This window comes from Panicum virgatum, chromosome 9N, assembly GCF_016808335.1.
Source record: "Panicum virgatum strain AP13 chromosome 9N, P.virgatum_v5, whole genome shotgun sequence".
Lineage (NCBI taxonomy): Eukaryota > Viridiplantae > Streptophyta > Magnoliopsida > Poales > Poaceae > Panicum > Panicum virgatum.
Genome location: NC_053153.1, coordinates 47,314,397 through 47,335,106, shown reverse-complemented (window position 1 = coordinate 47,335,106; position 20,710 = coordinate 47,314,397). Strand labels below are relative to the sequence as shown.

General features: G+C 49.9%; 1 protein-coding gene and 1 long non-coding RNA gene across 2 annotated transcripts; one reads left to right on the top strand and one right to left on the bottom strand.

Moving 5' to 3' along the window:
• The first annotated feature begins 6,281 nt into the window (after positions 1-6,281).
• Positions 6,282-7,297, top strand: LOC120692365. The gene is made up of 3 exons (XR_005682597.1): positions 6,282-6,642; positions 6,716-6,972; positions 7,047-7,297. It is a non-coding gene; the product is annotated as an uncharacterized LOC120692365 (long non-coding RNA).
• A 3,041-nt stretch (positions 7,298-10,338) lies between these two features.
• On the bottom strand, positions 10,339-13,086 carry LOC120689057. The gene is made up of 4 exons (XM_039971403.1): positions 12,949-13,086; positions 12,219-12,556; positions 11,198-11,282; positions 10,339-10,664 (listed from the first exon to the last, which is right to left on the bottom strand). The coding sequence occupies exons 1-4, from the start codon at positions 13,084-13,086 to the stop codon at positions 10,626-10,628; spliced, it is 600 nt and encodes a 199-aa protein (XP_039827337.1). The 3' UTR covers positions 10,339-10,625.
• Between the last annotated feature and the right edge of the window lie 7,624 nt (positions 13,087-20,710).

Below are 20,710 nucleotides of genomic sequence, written 5' to 3'. Positions count from 1 at the left end.
CACATCGCGCTAGAACCCTCGAGCCGCCGTCTCGTTGCACCTTACCACGCAGGAGGCGCCGCAGATAACGTCTCGGATCAACGCGTCGCCGGAGCCCAACCGGCACCGACCCGGCATGCCACCGCAGCCCCAAGCTAGTGCCGCCAGGGCGCCCGCCGAGCCGAGCCGCCTCGCCGTCGGGCGGAGACGCCGCACAAGCCTGGAGCGGCCTCGCCGCCCGCGGACTAGGAGTGCCCGCGCACCGCCGTCGCGCCGCGCAGCTGCGTGCAGCCATGGTCGCTTGGCACATCTCCCCGCCAGATCTAGCTAGGGGACGGACCAGAGGCCCCGCCGTTGCCATCCTAGGGGCTCGCGCGGACTCCGGCGGCCCCCTCCGGCGACGGCGAGGAGAGGGAGGGAGGAGAACGGGACGGCGGCGGCTAGGTCTAGGGCGCCGCCTGTGTCGCCCAGCGGGAGGGATGACGCAGGGGCCAAACTCTAAATCTTTCTTTAAAAAGTTGTACCTAGATCGATTTCATCAAATGGGAATTTCTTCGACTCAAAATCGTGGTTCTTGTAGTTCTTGAAGGGGAATTTCGAGTCTGCGCGAGGTTTGATGCGCTGCATCTAGGGGCGGACCCACAGGGTGGTCTGGGTGGTCCACCGACCACCCTGTGGCCCGCAAGTCATAGGTATAGGGTATAAAGCTTAATTGTAAAAAAACAGAAGCCGAGAAGACGACTACGCATGGACGGACTCGTTACGGCGCAGAGCGACACACGATATTGGCGGCGAAGATCGAGGCGGCCCACGGGACTTGCGCCGGCCCAGTGGAAGTCGATCCGTCGACCGTGCGAAATTGTTGTGGCGCTGTGACGCGCACTCGCCGGGCCACCAAGCGGGACTACACAAGCGAGTTTTGACGACCTACATCGCGGCATCGCCATCAGGGGACTGATCGCCGATCGCGGCATCCCGACGTCGCCGCATCCCGAACCGTACTTTGTCCATCGCGACTCGCGAGTCAGGCAGTCCAACAAGCCGCGTGCGCGTGCCACCGGTGCCACACAGAAGCCGCATGCGCCGTGCGGGTGCGTCAGGCCGGCAGGGCCGATCGCTGTCGCTGCATCGTCAATTCGTCATCGTGAGTTATCTACTGATCCTCCTTTTTTGATTCGTGAATTGTGATTTGATCACTAATTGGTAAAATTTCAGTCATCTTGAATTATGAAGAGAGACGGAGACATTCGATCCTTTTTCAGAAGCCGCCAAAGAAGGCGGCTGCTGTTTCTTTGAACCCGAACCCACCTCCAGATAAAAATATTGTAGAAGAGCACAATCAAGAAAAAGATGGAGTACAAGTTGAAGAAATTGCAGATCCTTTGCCCTCGCCCCCGGCAGTCCCACTAGCATCACCGCCACCGCCCGCATCAAAGCCGCCGGTGTATGACATCAATCGTCTTCCATATGATCCAGCTGAAAGGCAGCCCATTGAAAAGTATAATGTTAATGATCAAGATGCAATCCGTAGAGCATATATTACTAGAGGTCCTTGCAAACCTTATATACATGATTTTCCCTACCAAGATATTGGAGGTGTACCTCGCCGATTCAGTATACAATGGTTGTATAATTATGAGTGGCTTGAATATAGTGTCAAGAAGGATTCTGGATTTTGCTTCATGTGCTACTTGTTCAAGAAAGGCAGTGGGTCAAATTCATTTAGTGTTGATGGATGGAATAATTGGAATAGAGGAAACGATGCACTTCTCAAACATTGTGGTTCTAAGGCACATAAAGCAGCTGAAGAGAGGTACATTGGTTTTATAAACCCCAAGGTATCAATTGATTATAACATTGATAAGTGGAGTGAGGAAGACGTTCGTCTTTACAAGAAAAGATTGACATATTCACTTAGATGTATCAAGTTTCTTTTGCATCAAGGATTGGCATTCCGTGGACATGATGAAAGTGAAGAGTCTAGCAACAGAGGCAACTTCATTGAACTTTTGAAGTTTCTTGCAGAAAATAGTGAAGAAGTGAACAAGTATGTCTTGAACAATGCACCAGGTAATTGCACTTTGACTAGCCCAAACATACAAAAGCAAATTATTCACTGTTGTGCCTTAGAAACTAGAAAGAAAATAATTGAGGAACTTGGTGATGAGCCCTATGCAATTTTAGCTGATGAGTCTAGTGATATATCACATAAAGAACAACTAGCTCTTTGCTTGCGTTATGTTGATAAACTTGGAAGACCATGCGAGCACTTCATTGGAGTTGTTCATGTAGATGATACTACCTCTTTGTCACTTAAGAAAGCAATTGAAGGTTTACTTGTTAGTAATGGATTGAGTATGCAGCAAATTAGAGGCCAAGGTTATGATGGGGCTAGCAATATGAAAGGAGATATTAAAGGGCTCAAAACTTTGATCATGCAAGAATCACCTTCTGCTTATTATATTCATTGCTTTGCACATCAACTCCAACTAGTTCTTGTCGCTGTTGCCATGGGAAATACTAACTGCAAGACTTTTTTTGATCAAGTATCTATCCTGTTGAACATTGTTGGGGTTTCTTGTAAGCGTCATGATATGCTTCGAAATGCTAGGCTTGAGAATGTCAAGAAAGCACTAGAGTGTGGTGAGCTTTAATCAGGGAGTGGATTACATCAAGAGATGGGTTTGCCTAGGCCTGGTGACACTCGGTGGGGCTCTCATTACAAAACTATATGCATCATCATCATTATATATTCCTCAATTCATGATATGCTCATTGAACTTGGTGCTGATAAGGCATATAAAGATGATTGGACAAAGATACATTTTGTGTTTGGAGCATTTGAATCCTTTGAGTTTGTTTTCTTTGTGCACTTAATGTATGTTATTCTTGGATACACAAATGAGTTATCCGAGTGCTTACAGAGAAGGGATCAAGATATTCTTAATGCAATCTCACTTGTTAATGTGGCAAAGAGCAGAATGCAGGAGTTGAGGTCTAATGGTTGGGATAATTTTCTTCAGAAGGTCACTTCTTTTTGTATTAAACATGGTGTTGAAGTTCCTGATATGGATGGTGCTTATGTGCCTTATGGAAAATCAGCACGGTATGCTCGTGCCCGAAACCAAACAAATGATGACCATTTCAGAAGAGAAGTATACATTGGTGTCATTGATCAAATTAGTCAAGAGTTTGATAATCGGTTTGATGAGATCAATATGGAATTACTCTCTTGTATGTCAGCCTTTAGTCCTTCCAACTCCTTTGCGTCTTTTATTGCACGGAAGGTACGGAGATTGGCTGAATTTTATCCCAAAGACTTCTCCAGCAATGATTTATTGAAACTTGAATTGCAACTTGATAATTATATTGATGACATGCGACAAGATGCTAGCTTCCAAGGTCTAGACAACATTGTTTGATCTCTCAGTTAAGCTTGTTGAAACAAAGAGGCACAAAGTGTATGATATGGTGTACTTGCTTCTCAAGTTGATATTGCTTTTACCAGTGGCAACTGCGAGTGTTGAAAGGGTATTTTCTGCATTGGTTCTAGTGAAAACAAAGTCAAGAAATAAGATAGCTGATACTGTCTTGGATGATTGTCTAGTCACATTTATTGAACGCGATATTTTCTTCCAAATTGATGAAGATGATATAATGGAGACATTCATGTCATTGAGAAAGCGGCGGATAAACAAGTAATATTGTAAGTATCTCATATTACTATTTTTCGAAGTATTTGTATTCCATTTGAACAATGGAGACATAAATCGTTGTTTTACCGAATTAAAATATGGTTTTACGGAATTGTAAATAGTTTACCGAATTGTATAAGAATTTTTTTGGGGCGACCACCCTATGGTCAAAAGCTGGGTCCGCCACTAGCTGCATCTGCTCACGAATCGATGGAAACAACTTCCTATCGAATACATGGGGCGGGATCTTCCCCACTTATGTGCTCCGAGCTCTCGGATGGCGAATAAAGCGAACCCAATCCTCGGTTGTGTCATTGAAATTTGGCAGATGACATTCAGGGCCGCGGCTCACCTTGGCCTTGCCGAAGATGCCGTTCTCGCCGAGCGAATCCAACCCAGGGGCTTCCTAGCACGACGAGGGGGTCATCCGCTCGTCGAGTGACATGGGGCCTCGAATTTCTTCCCCCATCGAAGTTCTTGCCGAAGTGTTCTTGTCAATCAATCAGTCCTTTATATTTTTAATTAATTCATTTTTTCTTTCTCTCGTTCCTTATGGCTAATCACCTTATACGTGTGTTGCACATGTGTCTACGCTACGCTAACAAAGCGAAGCCGTAGCATAGCGTGGGTGGTTCTGTTTTTACCTGGCCTCCACAGCTCGATCGTCGATCAGCGGTTTCATTATTCCTTGCCTCGCTCGTGAACCCTAGGTCGCTACTAGCACGTTATCTCCAAATGCATTTTCCATACATGGGGGGCTCTCAACTACTTTGAATCTTGTCCGCCACACACTAGCTAGCTAGTCGTCAAAGTCGTCAGGGTAACGGTGAAAAGTCTCGCAGGTTTGTCTCCACGGTGAATGAACGTACGTGTGTGCGCGCCACAGAGGCGGCCTGCTTCGGACAATCGGACATGCAGCCTGAAATGCCAACTAGGCCGCGTTACAGGGCCCTGAAACAATTTGCCCGCACCCAGTCCGGGTTGGGCTTCAAATCACATCAGGGCTTAGGCGAGTTTTTTTTTAATATTTATTTAATATTTATTTTGCAGAAATAAATCATGGATCCAAAAATTTGCATATATATATATATATATATATATATATATATATATATATATATATATATATATATATATATATATATAACGCCATCCCCAAGGGTGTTATTTAAAAAACGCCGCACCAAGGGGCTTTATTTAAAAAAGGGAAAATTCGATTCATGCCACCACAACTCTGTGAAATTGGGTGTCACGTTGAAAATCATGCCACTCAATGGCATGGATTTCAACATGAGATCCAATTTCAAGAAGTTGTAGTGGCATGGATCCAACTGACCCAAAAAAAAACGCCGTGCCAAGGGATGTTATATCAATGTGGCATCTAGCGTGCAGTCGGACTGTTGTCCCTGCAAGCAAAATGTCTGAAAAAACGTTTTTTAAAAAGCGCCGGTTGAGCAATCGTTTTTTAAAAAACGCCCCGTGGAAGAGCGTTACGTACTGCTATCAGGGTTCACCAAACCAGTGGGAACCGGTCCGGTTTGACCGGTCCGGCCCGGTTCCGATTTGGGCCGGTACCAAACCGGCCCAAATTCAAAATCCAAATTTGAATTCAAAAAATGAAAAATTCCCAAAAAATTCCTAAAAATACCTCAAGGTGCGACGAATCTAATGGTGTCAAATTTTCTCAAAAATTTGTTCATTAGTATAGTTTGCGGAAATTTGAAGTTAAATCAAAAAAGAAAAAGAAAAAAATGAACGGCCCATTAAGGCCCATGCTGCGCGAGCGTCCAGTTAACCCCACTGGGGGTAACCCTCAGCCCCGACGCCCCCCCCCCCCCTCAGTCCGCTCCCCCCTCACTCGCGCCAGGTCCGCCGCCAGGACGCCCCGTCCGGCGCTCGACCCCGGCAAGCCGGCCGCGGCGCACGGCTAGCCGGTCAGGCACGCCGGTAAGCTGGGCCGGTAGCGGATCTACCGGCCCCGACCGGTTAACCGCCTGGGAAGCTCGGTTTACCGGCCCAGAGAGGCGGTAAACCGGCCACGAGCGGCGGTAAGCCGCGGCCAGGTAAGATTTTTTTTCCCCAATGATTTAGAGTATTAGATGATTTGTTTTAGGATTTAGATGTATGACTTAGGTGTATTTAGAATGTAGGTAAGATTTATTTGTATTAGATGATTTTTTGCACTATGTAGTAGGTTTTAGGTAGATTTGATTTAGGTGTATTAGATGATTTGTGACACTATGAATTAGGAGTTAGAATATTAGATGATATGTTTTTGTTGTCCATGTATACAGATAGACAATGGCAGGGAGAGATATTGTATGGGAACGCGGTGAAAATCTTTATCCCGGATGGCGATGCAACTATTGTCGTACGCAGAAAGGAGGAGGTGGTGCGACTAGATTGAAACAACATTTGGCTGGGCGCGGGGCAGAGGTGGTCCATTGCAGGAATGTGCCACCTGGTGTGCGGGACTTCTTTCAGCGTGAGTTGGATAGGGCAAAGAAGGCAACTACTGACTGGGCCCGAGAGAGGTTGAGACGGGAGAAGGCTGCAGCGGAGGGAAACTATCCCGGTGATGAAGAAGATGAGGAGGCTCACGTGCAGCGTGCCATGGATCTATCGAGAGCGGAAGCAGAGTTCCGATGGGGGGTGGAACAGAGAGGAGGTTCATATGAGCGTGGAGGGGGTAGTGGTTCGACGAGGGGGAATGTTATGCAAAGGATGTTTCGAAGGACCACTTCGCAGAGGGTGAGTCCTGTGGTGGAGGACTATAACTTGGCAGCTGGTGGGAGAAGAGGAATGACGCAACCAAGGATTGATACATGCTCCTGGACGCAGAAGGGTAAGAATACAAAGGAAGCTATTGGTAAAGCTTGGTCAAAGTTTTTCCATATTGCAGGAGTACCTGGAAGACAGGCTGACAGTCCGTACTTTGTCAGCGCAGTCAGGGAGACACAGAAGTGGGGTAAGTCTCCTTTCATTGGAATGATACCTATGAGCTTACATTCTTGTATCTCATGATTTTCATATGGTTGCAGGTGAAGGTATCGCATCACCCACTGGACGGGATATTGATGGCAAGTACCTTGATCAGAACAAGCAAGACTTGAAGACGAGGTACGTAAAGTTTTAGAAAGACTGGCCTTTATTTGGCGTCACGTTGATGTGTGATTCATGGACTGGCCTGACGAGAATGAGTGACATCAACTTTTTGATATATTGCAATGGGGTCATGTGGTTCCATAAATCTATTGATGCGAGGGGAAGAACTCAAGATGCTGCATATTTGTTCAAGGTAGTCCCTAAACATGTTCCATTCACATTGACTATGTTTTGATATGTTACTAAACAATATGTCTTTGTTTGCAGGAGATTCGAAAGGTGGTGGAAGAGATTGGACCGGAGAATGTCGTGCACGTAGTCACCGACAACGGCTCGAACTACAAGAAAGCATGCAAGGAACTACTAATTGAGGTGTATGAACACATAGCTTGGACACCTTGTCTAGCACACACCATCAATTTGATGTTGAAGGATATAGCTCGAAGGCCTGAACATGGTGTTATGATCAAGCAGTGCAAGCGAATTTCAAATTGGTTACACAATCATGGTCAGTTGAATACAATGATGAGAGACGCAATCGGTGGTGAGTTGATCAAGTGGAATGCCACTCGATTTGGAACCAACTACATGTTCCTAGAGAGCATCTATCGGAAACGTGATCATTTCATGCAGTGGATGGCATCTACTGAGTTCCAACACAGCAAATGGGTGAATACCGAAGATGGTAGATTTACTTATGCAAGTTTTGCAAGTATGGATTGGTGGGATGCATTGAAATATATCATCGACACGGTTCAACCAATATACAAGTTCCTCCGCTTCACTGATCAGGACAAGAAGCTGAACATTTGCGAAGTCGTGATGGCCTACCAGACTATCAAACAGGAGCTGCGGTCTTTCTTTGGAACAAATGTTTCCACACTGAAGGAGTATATTCAGGTGGTGGACGAGAGGTTAGGTGACATGTTCATAGGCACGTATGTGGGTCCAGGTAAGCACACACGAGTCATCTATTTTTAAACTCTATTGACCTGATGCTTATTTGAAGTGATTTAAATTTTGCAGCTACTGTCCTAAATCCGAGGTATGCATATACGATGGATCCAACTCAACAAATGTTTCGTGGACTCAAGGATACATTTCAGCGCATGACGGATATCCAGAGCGCCGTGCAGGCATTGCAGGAGTTTGACGTGTTTCGGCAGAAGGTTGGCGAGTATGGCAGTGAAATGGCAATGCGGATGGCGATGGACCCAAAGACATCCCCATGTAAGAGTTACTCCGTACAACATTGTTTTTTTCTCTATTCAAATATATTGCTTACATATTCGGTTGCACATGCAGCGTCCTGGTGGATGATGTTCGGATCAAGCACTCCAAAGCTGCAGTACCTTGCATGAGGCTTGTTTCACAATGTTGTTCGTCCAGTGGATGCGAGCGGAATTGGAGTACTTTTGCCTTGCTGCATACAAAGGTTCGCAATCGGTTGTCGCACAAGAAACTTAACAAGCTTGTCTATGTCAACTACAACCTTCGTCTCCGACTTAAGGAGGTCTCCGGCCCACCGATGTGTGAAGAAGGTGATTTTATTGACCAGCTGGCCCATCTTTCTTTCTATGATGAGAATAATCCGGTACGGGAATGGATGGAATATGGTAGATCTAACCGGGCTCCAGTTCTGGACGAGGATGATGATGACGGCGATATCCCTCTCCCGTCCCATATTGTCAGAGATCAAATAAACGTGTCAGATCTACGTGAGGCTACGGGGAATGATTCCATCAGCGATTGGGAACGTAAAAATGTGGGTGACACTCAACTAGGGAAGAGGAAGTTGCAGAAGGAGCCTACGAAGGGTCACCCGAAGCGTCCAAAAGGTAAAGGAACAGCAAAACCAGTGAGCAGCGACACCGAGACTGATGATGGCGAAGGTGAGCGTAGTCCTCCGTATTAAGAGTTCAAGGATAGCAGCTCGGCCAATAATGATAATGATAGTGACGGTGCTGATGCTGGTGGTGGTGCTGGTGGTAGTGGTACTGGTGCTGGTGGTGCTGCTAGTGGTAGTGGTGGTGCTCGTGGTGTTCGTTTTACAGGTATACATTGCATATATAAATGCACACATATTTCTGATTATGAGTATTGATTACTAATTATGATATATGGTTGATTGCAGGGGAGACTCAGTTCACACATGCTACTCAGGACATGCACCATGGAGCACCGCAATCGCAGAGGAGAACAGGTGGTCCGACGGACAACGACACTCCACAGTACTCTTCTTCCTCCTACAGCAATTCCAGGCACTCTTTTCACTACCCCATTCCTGACATCAGCATGCAGCCACCGACGAGATGAGTGTACGAATGGGAAGACCCCCATTTTTACACTATGTTAGTTCAGGAATGGCAGACAACATCGGCGTGGACGGGCCAAACTTGGCAACACTGTAAGACTGACCTGCTTAGAGTGCGAGGTATCGCTTTGATGTCCACCGTCGAATACCAAACCGCGTCACAAATGGGGGTCTTCCCATTCCTACGTTGAACTTTTATTTCATGTGTATAAGTGTATGACTCTGTATTTGTATGCACGCTTATTACTATTGTATTTGTATGCATAATTATAAATTGTTGCTTTGGTGTGGTCATTTATATTAATATTTGCATAGCTCATGCCGAAATTTTCTTTTATTTCACACCGAGGATCTATTTTGTAACCGTCGGAAAATTTCTTTAAATCACCGGTATACCGGACAAACCAGCCGGTATACCGGTCTAACCGGCCGGTATACCGGTATTTTTTAACCGTCGGAATGTTTCTTCAAATCACCGGTATACCGGCCAAACTGGCCGGTATACCGGTCTAACCGGCCGGTATACCGGTACGAACCGGTTGAACTGCGTATTTTGAATTCAAATTTGAATTCCACCGGTACCGACCGATTTCCGGCCAAACCGGACCGGTATACCGGTACCGGACCCCGGCGGTTTGGCCGGTCCGGTCGGTAAATGAAACCCTGCATGGAGCACGTTTATTGATGCCTCATATGGAAATATTGTTCTATTTCTAAAGCAAACGGAATTCACTGCCGTCCTGCACTTACTGAAACATTAGTCTCTATGCCCTAAAAAAAAAAATAGTCTACGACAAAATTTTTGAAGTCCCGTAAACTACTAAATCACTGCTGATAGTCCAGGGCAAGTTTACTGGAGATCATATGGTTTATCATCTGCTCACAGTTGGATGATCTGGTTCTATGAGGAGTCACTCGCGGTCAGTGTATGTGTCGATATACAAACCAGCATATGATACACATTGGACTTACGATTGGATTGAGGCTGACTTTTTTGGTCGTACGATTGGATTGTACGTCCTGGTCGTATGAGTAGCTAGCAGTGTACCATGCATTCCACCCTGTTTTTAAAGAAACATAAGGCCTAGTTTGGCAACCAGGGCCAGATTTGCCCTGGGTAATTGGCCGGTCATATCCCCGGGAGCCGTTCCCCGTTCCCTGTTCCCTTCCCCCCGCTGTTTGGAAGCAAGACCCATGTCCCCTTCCCCCTCGTTGTTTTGGAAGCAAGACGTAAGTACCCAGATGTACCTAATATTACTATTGATTATAAGCTTCTCATTGTAAGCTGTAAATTGCACATGACTAATATTCTGAACCTCCAAATAAACAAGTAATCTGCCTACTGAAAGCTAAAATCTGCACCAATATTTAAATTATAGTCCTCCAGCTCACACACCAATATATTACATAGATGCCAGTAGCATAAAAAATGGACAAACTGTAAGAGCATGTATATAAAAATTGTCAGACAGGAGCAACAAAATCTAGCTAAGATCATGAACATTTCTCAGATGCTAATGATGAAGGCCACTTCACTTTTCTCTGATCATGTGTTGCTTCTGCCAAATCCTCTACAAAAAATACAAAAGAAATGGTGAGTTACAAGAATATGCAGCAAAACAGTCTGAATGTGGCATGCTTGTTACACATTTGATATCATGAAGAATTGGTGAATTGCATGCATATCTCCCTATCTTTCTACAAATAAAATGGTCAACATAAGAGGCTCACTCACCTCTATCACAAGATAAAGAAGGCTGAGACATACTGCACATATAGCATTCTATTCTGGAGAGCTATTAGCAAACCTGATTATAGCCATTCTAGAAAGAGCTATTAGCAAATCAGATTATAGCCATTCTAGAGAGAGCTATTAGCAAAACTGATTATAGCCAACTAGAATTTTTTATTGTATTCCCAAGCACACCAGCAAGAGTAGGCATCAACAGATAGCATCAATAGATTCTGAGCTAACTGACTGACTCAAACATGTCAAAATCAGAGTTGAGAGCAGCTGAACTAACTTGGAACAAGCAGCAAAATCTATTGAGCTAATTAAAATAGGAGAATTTACTCTGCTACAAGCTAAGTAGTAGATGCCTACACATATTGCAGCCATTGGTGCAGCCTTGACGATGGCGATGGCGCCTTGACGAAGGCCACCCTTCCAATTTGCGCAGGCGCAGGCTCTACCATAACAAAACCAATCAAATGAAACTATTATCTCCTACTGAATGAACCTCACTATATATAACTGCAAGCAATGGCAACCTCACTATATTTAACTGCAAGCAATGGCACAGGTACAGTATGGAAGTAATGACATACAGATTTGTAGTACTAGAAATAGCTACTCTAGTTGCAGATTAGTTAATTATAGATTATAGCTCCTTTGTAAACTTATCTTACCAATGAACAATCACCTCACTGCAATAGGTTCCTAAACAAACATCTGATTGAACAAATCCATGATTTATGGGCATGCTAAACTGGAAGTATCTTGTACTGAAAGGATGATGCATAGTTTCATTTCAGTTTCAAATAGTGTCATCTATAGTACCACCAGTAGTTGCTGTAGGACATGAAGCAAAGAAAAATGGGTACATTTTAAGTAGCACAAGGCAGCAGCAGGAAGCACTCAAATGAGCAAAGAACGCCAAAACAGCCTTGTCTAGCTAATTCTAGGCAGATAACCAAGAATAACCCCCAGATTTCCGATCAACGACCTAAGATCCCCACAAATCGCAGAAGCATGACAAGATAACCAACCAAACTATCAGATCTACACGAAAATGCCACCTTCCAGCCATCTACGAACAGGGAAAACACGGATCTAAGATGATTTCTTCAACGCCTCGACTAGTTGCTAGCCACGGACCAAGGAGAAAATCGTCTACTGCTGATAGGAACTACAAATTAACTCTAGCAGGTAGTGCCCATCACAAAATACTAGAACAAAGAAACCTAAGTACTGAGGCGACGAGCACGAGCACGGGCGGCGTGAGCTTTCGGCTCCAACGGTGGCGACGACGCCCGGCCGGCTGCGCAGCCGGGCTAGTTGCGGAGCACTGAGGAAGGCAAGAAACCCTAGAGGGGGCAAGGGGTGCGGACGGAGGCGGGCTCACCTGCAGAGAGTCGGGTGGAGGCCGTCGCAGCCGAGGCGACGAGGACACGCCGCGGAGGTGGTAGCCGAGGTGACGGCGGAAGGGGAGATCCGCAACGACGGGGCGAGAAGACGAGCGAGGTGAGGAGCGGCGCTCTGCGTCGCCTCGGGGAAGAGACGCCCGGACCCAAGGATAGGGGAGGAGCGGCTCCGGGGAAATCGCAGGGGTCGGGTGGAGCTCCCCCGCTCGATGGGCTTCCAAACGCAAGGGAAATGCAGCCCGTGGAGGAATTCCGCGTGGGTCTCCAGCCCGGGGAAAATATCGGGATCCCGCCGGGTTTCGGAGTTTCCAAACTGAGCCTAAAGGGGAAAATTTCCACCTGTTACCCCCGGTCAGGCGCGCGCCTGCCCTTGGGCTTGAGTTAACCCGGGGTATATTGGTCATTCACAGGGTCTTTAATTGCCTTTAGTCCCCCTTTACTCATTGCTTCCAAACAGGGTGTGACTAGGCTAAACTTTAGTCAGGTGACTAAGGCTATCCGCACTCGTGGTACTCCAAATACTCTCTAAATGAAATATTCCATCCTGGTCATTGAGATTCTCTACTCTATATTCAGTTTCTCCGCACCCATCCATTCTCTATACCAACTACCGGCTGCGGGAGCCACATGTCAGAATTTTTTATCTCCTCACCCCATTCCTCCCACTCTCCCCCTCTCCTCCCACCCACCCTCTCTCTCTCTATCTCTCGCGCGCGCGCCGGCGTTCCCGCCCCCACTGCTCGTCCGGCGCCCCCGCGGCTCCTCCATGCCGCGCTCCTCCGCCGCCGCCGGCCTGTGGCGCGGGCGGAGCACGGCCGCGGGCACGCGGCGCGACCGGCGCGGCGCCATGGTGGCGGGAGCAGGGTGGGCCGGTGGGGAGCCCACCTCGCTGCGCGGAGCCGTGCGCGTGGCGGCGAGGGCGGTGCGTGGCAGCGAAGGCAGCGCGTGGCGAGCCAGCGGCTGGCGCGCGCGGGGGCCGGCGCGGGGCCGCGGCGTCGGAGCTGCGGCGCCCAAGCCGGCGCGCGAGGGCAGGCGTCGCGCACGCGTCCTTCGCCCCCTCCCACACCGGCCGTCCCCCTTCCCCATCCCCTACTGCGCTGGCGCAGGGACGGATCATGGCCACGACGGCCGTGGCGACGTGGCGAGCAGGGCCGGATGCCGACGGCGTGGCGGGGCAACCTCGGCGGGGCGGCCATGGATGGGCGGAGCGGGCCCTCCTCCCTGCACCCTCCCATGGCGGCCATGGCCTCGAGCTTGCTGGCCTCCCTCACTCCGGCGGCTCTCGCCCCCCCCTCCGCAAGGCCATGGCGGACGGGGAGCTGGCGGCGGGCCTCGCGGTGGCGCCCCCACCCCTGCTCTCCCTCCTCCCACGACGGGGCGGCTGACGCGCAGGCACGGCGGGGCCGCCTGCCCTCCGGGCCTCCACCCTCCACGGCAGCCACGCATGGCTCACCTCGTCGCGGCCCTGCTGCTGCTCAAACTCGCTAGTGGGACGGCGCTGCGGCGGGCGGGTGGGACTGCAGAGGTGCGGCTGGCGGAAATCACCGACTCCCGACGGCGGTGCGCAGGCCAACGGCGGGGCGCGCGCCGCGGCGGCGGGGCGGGGCGTGGCGCGCGAGCAAGGCGGGGGGCTCACCTCGCCGCGGCCCCTGCTCCCACCGCCCGCCCCTGCCCCCCGGCGCGCGCGGGACGGCCGCCCGCGGCGGCGGCAGAGCTCGGCGCGGCATGGACGCCCACGCGGTGAGGCAGAGGCGTGGGGGCCGGATCCCCTCCCCTGCTCCTCCCCGTTAGCGGAGCTCCGGCCGGCCCCCTCGGCGGCCTTGACGGATCCGGCCGCCACCGCCGCCTCCCTCCTCCCTTCTTCTCCCTCCTCCCTCCTCCTACGTCGCCGGCGCGGGGCCATGGCGGGCCGCGCGGCGAGACAGCCGCCACCTCTGCTCATGGAGCTCGGCGGCCGCGGCGGAGCGCTGCGGCGACGAGCGCGGGAGGAGGACGGGGTGCAACTGCCGGCGGCGTGCCCCACCCCACGTCGCCGCGTTGCGGACGGCTGCTACCGCGCTAGCTTTGGCGCGCGGGAGCCCCGTCCGTAACGGTAGCGCGTGGGGTAGCGAGTGCCGCTGCAGCAAAAAAGTGCGCTATGCGTGCGCTAAAGCCTTACAGAGCGGGGTAGCGAGTCCCACTGCGGAGAGCCTAAAGTCAATCCAAATAGTCCTTACTTCACATGGATCTGGGTGACCTTTTCTTTAGTACAAAGAATTATTGCTGTCGCTGCATGTCTCACATCTTTAATGCCTTCCAGCTTTGAATTTGAACTTAATTTAGTTGTTAGCTCTAAACTTCGTTTAAGAGTTTGTCTTGTACTCCTAGTGGTTGCGTGGAGCATTGTGAGCACAAAATCTCTTCGTGCATCTTGTACTGTACCCTTGGAGGACGACATGGAATCCAGTCATGCAACTACGCTTTGTATAAACAATTTAGAAATTAATTTCCCCTCACGATAAAGCTGGAAAGCAAACTTAACTAACCGCATAAACACCTACTAGCCCTACATTAGTTAAGAGTTAACCCCAATTATGCACTAGTTTTAACTTAACAAAACCTAGTAAAAATCACTTTTAGCTTTTAATTAAAGAAAAAAACTATTTTAATTAACTAAGCTCCTAATTAGACTTAACTATTACATTAACCTTTCCTAATAATTTACTATTAAGTAAAGGTTTACTAATTATTCAAAAAAGGAAATATTTTTCCAGATTTATTTCATAAAGGAAAACATTTAAACCTAAACACATTTTAACGAACAAATTTTTAAGAACTAAACTAACATGAAAAATATAGCCATAGGTATTTTTCTTAGGTAGCATTAATTAAAACCTACCAAAACCAGTTTAGCATTTTTCTGATTTCTCTACGATGTACTATGGATTTCCAAAGCCCTAGTAGTTTATTTCAAAAAGAATTAACCTCAGATTCGCAACCTAGACCCTAGATCTAAAGTTCCTTTGCAAAACAGCCCCTGAAATTTATATGCAGGCCCCTAGTCTTGCTGGGATTTCTACTCCGGGTCCTTCTTCCCCAATCAGCCGCAGGGGAGGGGCTAGGGCCGGCCTTCGCCGCACCAGCGAGGGCTCGCCGGCGGCGACGGCAGCGCGCGGGCGGCTCACCGCGGTGCGGCCACCCCCAGCGCGCAAGGCTTCACGGGCAGGCACGGCCGGGCGGGGCGGCGCATGCGGCGGCGCGCGGCACGGCACGGCGCGATGGCAAGCCCGATGGCCCGCGACCAGGGCGACAGCCGTGGTGCGCCGGTGCGCGCACAAGCTGCGCGCGGCCACGGGAAACGCGGTGGTGGGCGTGATTACCAGGAACGGAGGCCGGTGGCAGGGGCTCACCTCGAGGGTGCCGACGGCGGAGGAAGGCGGCACGGCGAACCGGTAGCGGGGCAGCTCCGGGGCGCGGCGGCTTCGGGCGATGGGAGCGGGAGGTTTGCGACGACGCGGGGAATCGAGCCGGGACGGCTTGTGCGCGACGAATCGGGTCCGATGGCGGAGCTCCCTCCAATGGCAGCCGGCGACTCGGGGCGGCGCGGGCACGCGCGGGGGACGCGTGCGAGCAGGGTTTTTTTTACCGACCGGTGGGACGGAACCGCCAGCCACCGGCAGCGGTAAACCAGTGCGATTTGACCGGTTACCGGTAAAAACCGGTCAAATTCAAAATCCAAACAAAAAACGCCTGTTGAACCGGTTCCTACCGGTATGCCGCCCGGTTAGGCCCTCAAACCCGTCCGGTTTGAGCGGTTACCGGTGTTTTAAACAAAAAAACTGATGGTTTTAAAGTGGTTCCCCGGTGTGAATTAAATGAAAAATTTAACATGAGATATGCACATATTAATGTAAAAGATCACACCAAAGCAACAATTTATAATCATGCATATAAATACAATAGTAATAAGCGTGCATACAAATACCGTAGTCATAAGCGTGCATACAAATACCATAGTCATAATCGTGCATACGCTGATAGACTTCAATAAAAGTTCAACGTAGGAATGGGAAGACCCCCATTTGGGATGCGGTTTGATATTCGGTGGTGGACATCACAGCGATACCTCGCACTCTAATCAGCTCAGCCTTGTAGTGTTGCCAAGTTTGGCCCGTCCATGCCGATGTTGTCTCTCATTCCTGAACTAACATAGTGTAAAAATAGGGGGTCTTCCCATTCGTACACCCATCTCGTCGGTGGCTGCATGCTGATGTCAGGTATGGGATAGTGAAAAGACTGCATAGGATTCCCCCTCGTCGAACCACTACCCCCTCCATGCTCGTATGCACCTCCTCTCTGTTCCACCCCCGTCGGAACTCTGCTTCCGATCTCAATAGGTCCATGGCACGCTGCAGCTGAGCCTCCTCATCTTCTTCATCACCGGGATAGTTTCCCTCCGCTGCAGACTTCCACCGTCTCAACCTCTCTCGAGCCCGGTCAGCAGTTGCCTTCTTAGCCCTCTCAATGTCACGCTAAAAGAACTCCCGCACATCTGGTGGCACATTCCTGCAATGGACCACCTCCGCCCCACGCCCTGCCAAATGTTGTTTCAATCTAGTCGCACCACCTCCTCCTTTCTGCGTACCACAATAGTTGCATCGCCATCCGGGATAAAGATTTTCACCATGTTCCCATACAACATCTCTATCTCTGCCTGCCATTATCTATCTGCATAAATGGATAACAAAAACATATCAATCACATAAATAAAATCATAAATACACCTAAGTCATACACCTAAATTTTACCTAAATCCTAAAACAAATCACCTAATATTCTAAATCAACTCATAGGATAAAAAGAAATCGAGTTCATACCTTGTATAAAATTCTAAATACACCTAAGTCATATACCTAAATCTTACCTAAATCCTAAAACAAATAATCTAATATTCTAAATCAACCCATAAGGTAAAAAAAATTCGATCATCTTACCAGCTATCACCCGGGCTGGCTTACCTGAGCACCGGTCGCACGTTGCGGGGCGGTAGATCCGCGACAGGCCTGGCTTACCGGAGCGACCGGCCGGTTAGCCGCGCGCTCCTGGCGGCTGGCCGGCTGCGAGCGCCGGTCGCGGCCTGGGTGCGGCGGTCGCAACCTGGGGGCGGGGCGGATAGGATTCTGGGGGCGTAGGTGGGGTGCGGCGTGTGTTCTGCATGCTTCATAGGGTCGCCGGGCCAAAGTGGACATTAATGAGCCGGTCCATTTTTTTCTTTTTTTTTAACTTTAAATGCCCGCAAAATATACTAAATGAACGAATATTTGATAAAATCGCAACTTGAAGTATTTTTAGAAATTTTTTGGGAATTTTTCATTTTTTGAAATTCAAATTTGAATTTTAGATTTCCGGTTTCAAACCGCCCTAATCCGGAACCGGTCCGGACCGGTTACACCGGTTACCGCGGTTTCCGGACCGGTTCCGGTGGGGAAAATTAACCCTGCCTGCGAGTGGCAGAGAAGGACCGGCAGTGCGCGCAGCGCGGCGTGGTGTGAAGAGAAAGCGAGAGAGGCGAGGCGGGGCACCGGCAGCAGGGCGAGCTCGAGGCCTGCTTGGCCTTTTGTTGGGCGGCGACGGCACACGACGAGGTGGCTCAGGAAGGGACGCACGGCGACCAGCAGAGGAAGGGGCCTCGGGCGGCTCGACGCTGGAGGAAGGATGGTCGGCCAGCGCGGCAGGCCTGGGAGCTTCGGCGGCCAGCAGAGAGGAAGTGGCATCACAATATTCAATGTGACAGAGCTAGCCCTGAATCCACACAGAGCTCAAGGGGCGGGGTTACATATTTACCATTATACCAGATGACACTAGCTTGTTTAGCACTCTTAAAATAACTCTTATATATTTAGCACTCTTGTGTCTGCAGCTCCTATATTTTTACCACTTTGTCCTACATGGCACGCCACCTGACATGACACACTGGCGCACGGTCAGCAATAGCATGCGAAATATCCTTCCTACTCTTCACCTGTTCCTCTCTTCTCTCTCTCCGACAGCGGGGTCCCGCAGCTCCTCTCACTGCCAGGTGGACCCCACTAGTCAAATTCATCTTCCCCCTCCGGTCGCTAGGCTCAGGAAAGTCGCCGCGAGGAGTGAGCCAAAAGCCCCGCCGCGGCCGCTCCTCGATGCGCTCCCTTCCGTCCGTGCCTTCCGCGCCAACTCCCCGGCTGCCTACTCCCCGGCTGCCCTCGTGTCCTCGTAGCACCAGTCCGCCTACGACCTCACCTTCTCCTCCGCGGCCGCGCAACCCGTCTCAGGGACGCTGTGGCTTCTATGCCGGAGATGCCCACCGCCCACCTGGTGAGCGGACCACCGCCGTCTTGATTGCGATTTCATTTCCTGCTCTCCCCTCTTGCTGTTGTTTCTTGGTATGCTCTGTTGTCTGCTCCTCTTGCTCTCTGATTCCCCCACTGAATTCATCGATTAACTAGTAGGAAAGAAAATAAAAAACTACTTCCGTGCAATTTCGAAGCAAGAAAGGAATTTCTGTTTCAACAGCCCCTGGATTTGCATGTGAGATTGTGAGGCTGCTTCATTTGCGAGTGTGTGTGTGCCTGCGCCTTGCCTCCCGGGGCAACAATCTCTAGATCCTCCGCTTCGAGGTCCACGCCGACAAGAATGATAGGGTGTAGCTGGCTGGCGCGAACAACGTGCTCAGGAAGCTAGACGGCGCGGCCAAGGAGCTGGCGTTCGCGGCGCGGGCGCGGGAGGTGGACGAGGTGCTCGACGCCCAGCGCGAGCAGAGCCTCCCGGCCCGGAGGAGAGCGGTCGCCGCGAGGAGCAGCGGGAGGAGTAGTACCAAGGGCGCCGCGGCCGCCAGGAGCGCGAGCGGGCGGAGGAGGAAGAAGAAAGTCGCCGTCTGGAGGTGGGAGATGAAGCTGACTACTGGGGCCGTCTGGCAGCGAGAGGAGCTGCGGGACCCGACTATTAGAGAGGGAAAGAGAGGAGCATGTAGGAGCAGTCCAGACATTTCGCGTCTTTTTGCTGACTGTGCGCCAGCGTGTCATGCTGCGTGGCGTGCCACGTAGGATAAAGTGGTAAAAATGTAGAAGTTGTAGATACAGGAATGCTAAATATGTAGGAGCCATTTTAAGAGTACTAAACGAGCGAGTCCCATCCGATATAATGGTAAATATGTAAAAAAACCCGAGCTCAAGTGGCCATGCGGGCCACTGCAGCTCAGCAGGGAGCAGTGCAGGCGGGAAACAGGGGTGGATGGGTGGGCCGGTTAACAGTAGTTGAGACTGACACGCGGGGTCTACAGGTTAGTGAGAGAAAGAAAAACCCTTCCAAGGCTAGGTACACACAAACAATCTGTTTGGCTGGCTGGCTGTGGCTGGTGGCTGGTGCTGATTTGTTGTGAGAGAAAAGTACTGCTGGCTGGCTAGTGCTGGTGGCTGGTGCTAATTTGGTATGAGAGAAAAATACTGTTGGCTGATGGCAGCCGAACAGAGTGAAAAATAGCTACTAAATGGTCCTAAAACATTTAAACAAACTAACATCTATTTTCAAAAGTTGCTCAAGTTTTAAATTCAATCTTTAACTTCTTGAATATCTTAAAAAGACACCTTTTGAAATGAAAATTAATTTTGAGAAATTTTGAACAAAATTTGAACTCGGCATTTCACGTGATTTGTAAACAGAAAAGGCCTGAAAAATGCTTTAATGCTAATACACATGCTGATGCACTACAGTAAAACTGGGTCGTTACAGTCATATACTCCCTCTTGGTTGTAAAGTAAGTCGTTTTGGATAAGGTTTAAGTCAAACATTGAAAATATAAATCATGAATAACTTACATCAAAAAATAAGTTATGATTAACTTTAAGTTATTGAGTTTGAAAATTTGAAAATCACGAGAATAGATTTGTTTTGAAAGATACTTTATGCCGGGTACCATAATTAGGAGCACCCTAACCAAAGGACTAAAACGCCCTAAAAATGCAAAACACAATCAAGCCCTTGGGCCAAATCCCCCTGGGCATTGCCGTCATCTGTACTTAGGTGCCAAAACCCTCTTCGGGTGTAATAGCCCAAATGCATGCTCGCCCCACGGCCCGATGCCCCGGGACGGCCTTGCTCGAGGTCTCACTGGTCGCAGAACAATTCCCGCCTCGCTCGAGGTGCCCTCAGCCGAGCCCTCCCTCTGCGGGGCCTCGGCGTGAGGGGAATTCCGCCTCGTTCGAGACCCCCCTCGGCAGACTGGAGCTGCGGCTCAACCACTCGATGGGACGAGCGCATTTATTGCAACCACTCCGCGGCATGGGGCTGGAGTCAGACGGCGTCGGCCGGCGTCAGCCACCACGCTGCGCAACGGACGTGACCGGCGTCCCGTCTGCCTGCACCGACCACTGTGCTGCTATTCCCGGCGCGGTGTGGATCAGCGCAACGCTGTGCGGACATGTATGACACCGCCCCGCCACTGTGTGACCTACTCCTT